Genomic DNA, 9,153 nt, shown 5'->3' with positions numbered 1-9,153 from the left:
GAATGAACCCTTAATCCATTCCTTGTTCCCTAGTTCTATAGCTCGGAAAATTTGTAATATTAGGCTGGCAAAAGAAGATACTCTGAGATGGTTACTCAATAAATCTGGGAAGTTTACAGTTAAGTCTATGTACAATAAGCTAAATGAAAAAACCCTAAATAATTATAACTTAGGTCAACCTGATATTTTCTGGAAGAAACTATGGGCCATACAAACCTCTCAAAGGATAAAAAAAATTGCTTGGAAATGTCTATAGAATGCATTTTCAACCAACTTTAAACTGTCTAAGTTTAAAAATGATGTCTCCCTTTCTTGTTCTTTTGGCTGCAATGAGGCTGAAACAACAGAACATCTTTTTTTACACTGTAAGTATGCAAAATCTGTATGGGCTGCTGACCCTTATCCCGTAGATGTGCACTTTGACAATACTATACATTTTTTAGATATCTTTAAAGAATGGCTACAGAAAGAAAATCCTCTGATTCCCATAAAAATCATTATGACCAAAATTTGGTTCATATGGAAGGGAAGATGCAACAAAGTTTTTGATAATCAACAACAAACTCACCAGTAAATAGCTTTAGAGATATAGAGACACCTAGCTTTCTGGCATAAGGAAAAATACTTAGTTAAAAGTAAAGATTTGGTATCAGGAAACAAAGGAGATAAAATCTGGTAATTTCCAGAATCCCTACATAATAAACTAAACTTGGATGATGCTTGGATATCAAGCAGTGTACCAGCAGGCTTTGTTATAATCTTCAGAAATGATGCAGGTGAATTCACTCGAGGAAGAGCAGGACCAATCTCAGCAACTACCCCAAAAGAAGCGGAAGCTCTAGGATTCCTTCAGACAGCTAAATGTGCAAGAGCTATGAAACTTTCTGATTTTAGTATGGAAGGAGACTGTAAGAACCTTTTTGATTATCTGAAGGGAGAGCCATCTCAAATCACCTAGCAGAACCAATCCATCATGGACGAAGTGAAGCATGAAATTTCTTTTTGTAACAATTTTAAAGGTTTCCATTTCATTCCTAGAACAACAAACAATGTAGCTGACACACTAGCTAAGGAGGCTAGGCTCTTCAGAACTGCTATTAACTGGGATGCCAGCCCTCCTTGTATTCAGTATGTTTTAAAAGTAGATAAACCTAATGCCAGGGCATCGTCTACATGCCCAGCACTAGATGGCCCTACTGATTTTGATGTAAGGATTACTAACTCCTAAAGTTAGTTCTTTTATTGCATTTTAACTTACAACAAAAAAAAAAAAAAGAGAAAAGAATGGGTTGATACTGTGACGGACAATACTGGATGGACTTTGGGGGACAGGGAAAACATTTCTTTATGGTTTGACAATTGGCAAACTGTCAAAAATCCATTTTGGCGGTTTGCTACAGAGGCCCTAGCAAGCCTGCTAAGAGAGATATATTATCTTTGTTTCACGAAAAGTGAAAATATCATTTTTCCAGAAACAGAGGAGTATCTTTTTCCCGGGTTAGTTAAAAAGTAGATGACGAGCTGCCACTATTAAAGAGTAGATTATTATGATTTCGCATCATAATTGCTTCCTCTTTGGGGTGCATATTTATTGATTGGACAAGCAAAAATTACTTACATTCCTATGAATTATGTTTCGTCTAAATTTTTCTTGAAACATTCAGGGAGGAATAATTTAAAAAATCCACATTATCATCAGGCTGTATTCTTCGGTCGCCAAACTATCATGTAACAAATGGCCCGAGAGGTTTCTGCAAAGCAAACATCAAAATTGATCAGTTTACCCGGTTTTAGATATATTTCTCAACGGCCATCAATTTTAAACGAACAAGTGAAACATACCAAAATTCTCTCAGGATACCAAGGTTTAGTTGACATATAATCAAACTGATGGACTTCTTCTCCATCTGCAAGCCTAGCACGTTTTTCCACTGCAATTTTCACAAAATAATACAGCAAGGAGCAGAAAGAATGATGAGAAAGACGAGTTACTAACAGCACTTCTATTTTATCTTTAACAACAAGAGTTGAGAGACGGCAAAAGTGCTTAATTTTGCTACTCTCAACAAATCAATCAAATGAAAAAGAAATGTAGTAGTCGGGAGTAATTACGAAACTCTCTCAAACAGCCAGACATAGATTCATCATTCTGATCACCATTTTTCTCCTCCGACTTGTTCTTCTTTGGTGGTGGCTCTTCTCGGGAGTTTCTACTGGTCTTATGCTTACCCTTAAACCATTTCACACAGCGATCGCCTAAATCTTCAAACCCAAAACAGAATATTATAAGGACAAGAATGTAAAGCATAACTATATAAAGGTGAGCTGGATAAGTGAATTGGATAAAATAACAAAAAAATAAAATTAGTGAATTGGATAAAATACCATATTAATATTTAATAACCCACATGGAAAACTTTAAATCCCCAGATTATCAAACAAATTTCAGCTCATAAAACTGGGCACAGTAAACAAGATATGTAAATGACGATGTGTAACATAGATGTAATACTTTAAGAACCACTTGAGAAGCAAAGAAAGCAAATCATTTCCCTCGTGAAATGGCAATCAGACCTTAGCAATCACCAAACTCAAGAAAGGTGTATAACGAAGAGAAAAGATCCAAAGGGGTGTAGATAAATCTGGTCGTCTATTGCCCTTAACAGATCAAATTCAGCAAACGCCATTATAGTCTATAGAACAGAAGTCGTCAGAAGTTAGGCATGGCTGCAAACCCTAATGTTAGGCATCTATTTAGCATACAATACGTCCATGCTGTGATTAAAAATAATGGAGAGCACAAATGATCAACTAGCTTCATCGATCTCTCCACATTCAGAAACAAAAACTCCAACAACAATCATTCAAATGAAAAATAAAAAACCTCAATTGAAGGCAAGTGTGCTTACCAGTCTCTCTCAAGCAACCATTTTCGCTGATCACCTTCGCTTTGGTCTCACCATTCTGCTTACTACTTTCCTTCTCTATAATCTTCAGTAGTTCATCTTTCAGGGATTTCCTGCTGGTCTCATCACCAGTGTCTAGCACTTGAATAATGCGAGCATACAATGCTGGTTTTATCATCACAAGGAAACAAATTAAGCATTAGAAGAAAGCTGAATATAGGCAAGCTGAACAACGAATGAATAAACAAATAAATGAAAGACAATTCCCAGAATTAACAGACAATGGTTCATTTAATATGACGATGTGTAGAACTGATGTAATAATTTGTGAACCACTAAAATAAAAGCATAATTTCTCACCTGAAATGATAATCAGATCCTAATACCATCACCAAAAACGGACAAAACCGTCTTAATAATTATAGGGTTGTAATTGCCCATACAGGTATCCGCTGGTTATGCAAGTTATGCAAGAATCAAGCATGATCATAATCCTCACTAGGCAAATACAAGTTATGAAATTGTAATAGGTTATTTTTACAGGAAAACCCCATTTGTGATAGTGGTGTGACTGGTGTCTAAGTTTAAGATGGTGACAGTAATCGATGCCTCAGATATTTTAATATTTATGGAACCCAAGGTTACTATATTGATCATAATAATACGCCATTTGAGAAACAAAGAGAGCATAATAATACGCCCTAGTGAAACGGAAGTCAGGCCTTCGGGAAAGGCGTCTAACTGAGAGGCAAAATTTATAGGGGGTGTAATTCAGCATAGATATCTATTGATCTTAACAGGTCAAATTCAGCAAAAGCAACTGCGTCCATATAGGGGGTGTAATTCAGCATATATATCTATTGATCTTAACAGGTCTTATTCAGCAAAAGCAACTGCGTCCATGTAGTAAGCAAAAAGAATGGATGATGATGCAACCATACCCTCATCATGCTTGATTCTTGGACACGAAAAAACTATGAAACCACATGAAAAACTTCAAATCCCCAGAATTAGCAAAGACATTTCAGTTCATAAACTGTGCTGTCTGGCACGCTAAAACACGATATGTAAATGACAATGTGTAAACTAGATGTATTGCTTTAAGAACCCACTTGAGAAACAAAAAAAAAACATTTTCTCTAGTGAAACGGCAATTAGACCTTGACAATCACCAAATTCGTGAAAGGTGTTTAGCCGAAAGCCAAAATTCATAGGGGTGTAATTCAATCCAAATGTCTATTGATCTTAACACATCAAATTCAGAAAAAGCAAGGGTAGGTAAGAAGCCAACTGTAAGGCCGGGCTACATACCCAGACGTTGGGCATACAATACGTCCATGCAGTAAAACCAAAAGAATAGATGATTCAAACCCATCAACTAGATATGTCCACCCTCACTCACAAAAAAGACACATTCCTTTTTCAATGCATTCAAATAGAAACTAAATAAAATAATCGAAGACAAGGTTGCGTACCAATCTGTTGGGTACTATCAACTTTAGCTTCCTCCACTCTCAAACCACGATCTTCGTAAATCACCTTTAATTTGGTCTCATTATTCTGGACCACTATCCTCCACTAAAATCTTCCGTAGTTCCTTTTGTAGGGGCTTTCTGCTAGACGCACCCCCAGCGTTTAACACTTCAATAACACGAGCATACAATGAATCGAATTATAAATCAAAAATCTAACGCTGGATATACTACACAATTTGGCTTACAATACATCCATTTAATAAACAAAAAGAATTGATGATGCAAACTATCAACTAAATTCCTCAACCCTCAAAATTTAAAAAGAAACACTCCTGTCTATAACAATCATTCAAATAAAAATATCAATAGAAGGCAAGAGAGCTTACTAGTCTGTTCGGTACTATCAACTTTAACTTCCTCCACTCTCTCGCCAATCACGTTCGCTTCAGTCTCATCGTTCTGGTTACTATTTGCCCCACTGAATTCTTCAGCTGTTCCTCTTTTAGAGATTTTTTGCTGACCTCGTCCCCAGCGTCTAACAGTTCATACAACAAATTGAATACATAAATAAAAGTGTCTTTATTCATCACATCTAATGTGCATCCAAAGTTTTTTTTTTGATAACAATAAGAATTTTATTTAATGGAAGTCAGGCATAGAATGCCTTCTCAGAACAGATAAAATCCAAGGAGAGTAGTCAACATACTCCTCAACAAGTAATTTGTCTCTCCTTACTTTTTTTGATATGCAATCTGCTAAATTATTTAGGTTTCTCTTTACATGAGAAACTTTGCAGATTTTGAAAGAAGAAACCAAAGTTCTAATACTTGAAATTAAATTGTTGTTTTCCCATCTAACTTGAGATGAGGCAGACTTGATAGAATTCACCACAGTCTCAGCATCAGCAATGAGATGAATTTCTTCAATATTTTGTGCCTTAATCCAACTCAACGCTTCTAAGACAGCCATGCATTCTCCCTCTTCTGGATCGATTATTCCATCTGCATAAGATCCTTTGATCCCTTCATAGTCTCTTGCAATAGAAACAAGCACCATACCAGTGCCAATGGAGTTAGTAAGATAATCGAAAGATGCATCCACATAAACTTTAGCTATATTGTTGACTTGTGGTTCAGTAGTATTAGATTGTGATACTATATGGGTACTCTGCTGTTCTGCCATTAGGAAATTGTGTAAGTGCAAATTAATTCTAGAGGCAGTAAGAGTAGGGTTGAGAGATTTGTCCTGAAAAATATGTTCACAACGTTATTTCCAGATGATCCAGCAGCCAACCATGAGAGTCACCCTCCATTTCTGTTGATCTACAACTCCATTTAATGCATTATTATCAAACCATGAAATAACCCATTCTTTGATGCTGTTACAGCTTGCAGCTACCAGATCAATATTGATGTTAAGAAGTCTCCAAACAGCTCTAGAGTGATTGCATTGAAGAAACAAATGGAATAGAGTTTCTTCCTGTTGATTACATATGCTGCATATAGAACTGATGTCAGGGTTGAATCTAGTCGTTTTATCATTTGTCTGAAAAATGTTTTTGAGACACTTCCAGGTGAACAATTTGACTCTGTGTGGCAGTTTCATTTTCCAAAGGGATTTCCAAACTGTCTTAGGGACTGTATTGATAGCTGTATGGAAATTGAATCTGTCTTCAACTAATTTGTTATATGCGCTCTTGACAGTGAAAATACCATCTCTTGTAAGTGACCATCTTGTTATATCTTCTTCATCAATACTGATCTGCATTCTAGAAAATTTTATCCACAACCTCAGGGGAGAAGAGAGTCTGAAGTAGGTTAAATTCCAAGTAGAAGTATTAGTATTTATTAGTTCTGAAACAAAAACATAACCCAGATGGCTTGGAGAAGATGGTGCAGGTTTATAATTCATATTAATAATCCAAGAGTCATACCAGATACGAGTTTTCCTTCCAACTTCAACCCCCAGCCAGATCCAAGACTTGTTGTTTCTATCCTGATTGATGTGTATAAATTCTTCATGTTTGAAGTATTTGGCTTTGAGCAGCTGAGAACTTAATAATTCAGGATGAATGTGCATCCAATATAGAAAAGCATGTTAAGGTTTATGGATCGACATGAAAAACTTGAAATCTCCAGAATTAGCTGACAATGTTCAGTTCTTTATCCGAAATAAACACGGCACACAAGTAAATGGCAGTGTTTAAGACCAATACAAGGAATTATTTCTTCGAAACAAAAAACAACCTTTCTTTAAATTGCTGATACTAACCACCAGAGGCAAAACCAAAACCAAACCCAAGTTGGGAATAGCTATAAATTCAAAATAAATATATAATCCGGTGTCGGATTAGTATAATTTTGGTTTGGGTCTTTAGTTACCAAGCCTAACACACGCAAGCCACTGCTATTTAACTAGGGCAACAATTATACAAAAATTCAATAAAAGGCGTCTGATCTGTAGTCATCATCAGATAATCCTTCTACCGCAACCAAAATCGATAAAAGCATCTAATCCAGAGACAACAACAGAATCTATATGGTTATCTGTTGATCTTGAATCAAGCAAATTCAATCAACAGGTATCAAAAATTACCATTAGAGGAAGAACAGATACTAACCAGATAACGATGATGGTGTTAATGTTGACATAATTTCTTGTGTTTCTGATCCTGAACTGAGAACCCAACCCTAGTAAGAATAAAATTCCAGAAAATTACACGGGCATTTTACTTATTAACGGTCTGGTGACTCTGGTCATGTGAAGAGCTTTTTTGTTCCGCCGGTTTCTATGTTGGCCGTTCCATCGGAGGAGCCGCGGCAAGAAGGAAGATTGTCTCGGACTAAAGGAAACATAATAGCCTGTTTGGATAGAACATCAATAATAGCTAGAAGTCCAAAAGTGAGAATTCAATTTTACGTAAAATTTCATAACGATTTCTAGAGATCAAAAATTAATTTTTTGTAAAACAAAATAGTTTTACTTTTGACTTTTAGAAAAACATAAACCATAAACAAATTTGTATGAAAACGTGCCATAAATGCCCATCTCGTTCCGGTCTCTTTGAAGACATGGGAAATTGAGCTTCGCATTGTCACCGTATAACTTGGACAAGCAGAAAAATACTAGACATCCCCACACTTGTATTTGTTTTTAGGAAAATGGAAACATTCAAGACAACAATATTTGGGTCGGAATCCCTTAATAAAAAGTTTTGACAAAACCTTTTAACAAAATTTGATATCCGTGTGATCTCATTCATCTAACGGCCTCCTTTTTGGACTTAATTTACCATTAGTCCGTGTTTGGTTCAGAAGTCCAAACGTAATTATTATATACCTAAATATAGGAAATATAGCTAACAAGTGAGAAAGTTTCTGAAAATGATTAACTGTACCTCAACTATATCCGCTAAGGTGATCATCTTCTTCCCGCGCTATCAAGTATCAAATATCTTAATAACCGTAGATATCCTTGATTTACCGTTTAAACATATAAAAGTTTGAAATTGCTTTTGTCAGGAATGCTTAATTAAATTTGGAGTTGTCCCTTAAGCGATATATATACATCAGATCATCAATGAAATGCTTCAAAAAAAAGATCGGCAATGAATATTTCAAGAAAAAATTAAAAAAAGACATCAATAAAAATTTCAAAACTTGATCGTCGGATGAAGGAGCAGAACTTTGATTAGTACTCTGTACTCGTAATGTTACTGGTTACTTGTTTAAATATCGCCATTAATTATGATTGTAGTTCCATCCAACAATATTCTTATTTAAAATCATCCGAAAGAAAAGAAACAGTTAGTATTGCAACATTAGGTTTTTTTCCGTCCGTATATGCTAGATCAGATTCCTAAACTTCTCGCTGCATTTTCGTTCCTAAAATCATGTAATCACATTTGACTTTAGCCAAACACATAATTAAGTGCCACATCATTCATGAGATAAGCCGTTAGATGTATGAGATCACACGGTTAACAAATTTTGTTAAAAGGTTTTGTCAAAATCTTTTGTTAATAGATCCCAACCCATAATATTCATGATTTATAAAGGTTGATATCAGTATTACTGGGGGCTGATACCATTTAGTCGATCCAACGGTCAGAATCATTTAAGATCTTGAGATGGTATCAGTCCTTAGTAATTTGGTATCAGCCTTTATAATCGTCATAATATTTACCATTGCTATGTATTTTTTCTGAAATTTCTCTTGGTACCTTATTTTTACAATTAAGTTCACAGGCTTAGCTTATGGGTTCATGAACCTTGTATATGGGCCGGTCCATTAATTTGGTCTAAGGGTCATTTTCTCTTTTTGTTTTTAAGGAAGATTTTTTACATGATTGTATATGTTATTTCTAGCCAATTCTAGCAAGGAAATTTCTAACTCTTTCTGAGAATTGATCTGACTTGAGAACCTAGTTCTAGATTTGCGTTTAGCAATTTTCATAAAGTGTGCATTTTATCTATTGGTAAGTTTGAACTAATTTTTTAGTAGTAATTTTCTTAATGCGCGAGGCTAAATATATTTCCTACTTTAAACTGTGGAAAGAACCTTGATGTAAGAAAAAAACGTCTTATCAGAATCTTTAGAGACGACCTAGATTTAGCAATTTAGAAACAACCTGGATCGCAAGAAATCATTATTCATATCTACACACCTCAACCTTGATTGATTCTTAAATATTGGGTAATCAAATACCTAGATTAGGACGATGTTCCTGATCGAAGAACATCATGTTTACTCCGCAAAGATTTTGATGAAAT

General features: G+C 35.3%; 1 protein-coding gene across 7 annotated transcripts; it reads right to left on the bottom strand.

Annotated features, from left to right (window-relative positions):
* Positions 1 to 1,431: 1,431 nt before the first annotated feature.
* LOC113306582 lies at positions 1,432 to 8,112 on the bottom strand. Of its 7 annotated transcripts, none has more exons than XR_003338701.1 (6): positions 5,240 to 7,425; positions 4,768 to 4,916; positions 4,382 to 4,547; positions 2,910 to 3,071; positions 1,843 to 2,262; positions 1,432 to 1,751 (listed from the first exon to the last, which is right to left on the bottom strand). XR_003338701.1 is itself a non-coding variant. In XM_026555514.1 (6 exons), exons 1-3 carry the CDS (start codon positions 5,561 to 5,563, stop codon positions 4,462 to 4,464), a joined length of 711 nt encoding a protein of 236 aa, XP_026411299.1. In that variant the 5' UTR covers positions 5,564 to 5,647; the 3' UTR covers positions 1,464 to 1,751; positions 1,843 to 2,262; positions 2,910 to 3,071; positions 4,382 to 4,461. The 7 variants fall into 7 exon arrangements, 1 of the variants encoding a protein (XP_026411299.1); XR_003338702.1 differs by having other exon boundaries at positions 1,433 to 1,751; positions 5,256 to 7,425; XR_003338699.1 differs by having other exon boundaries at positions 1,461 to 1,751; positions 1,843 to 1,931; positions 2,113 to 2,262; positions 4,768 to 7,424.
* Positions 8,113 to 9,153: the final 1,041 nt, after the last annotated feature.

The sequence above is a fragment of the Papaver somniferum genome, chromosome 8 (assembly GCF_003573695.1).
Source record: "Papaver somniferum cultivar HN1 chromosome 8, ASM357369v1, whole genome shotgun sequence".
In the NCBI taxonomy this organism is placed as follows: Eukaryota; Viridiplantae; Streptophyta; class Magnoliopsida; order Ranunculales; family Papaveraceae; genus Papaver; species Papaver somniferum.
Note: the sequence above shows the minus strand (reverse complement) of the source record. Positions and strands in the feature narration are given on the sequence as shown.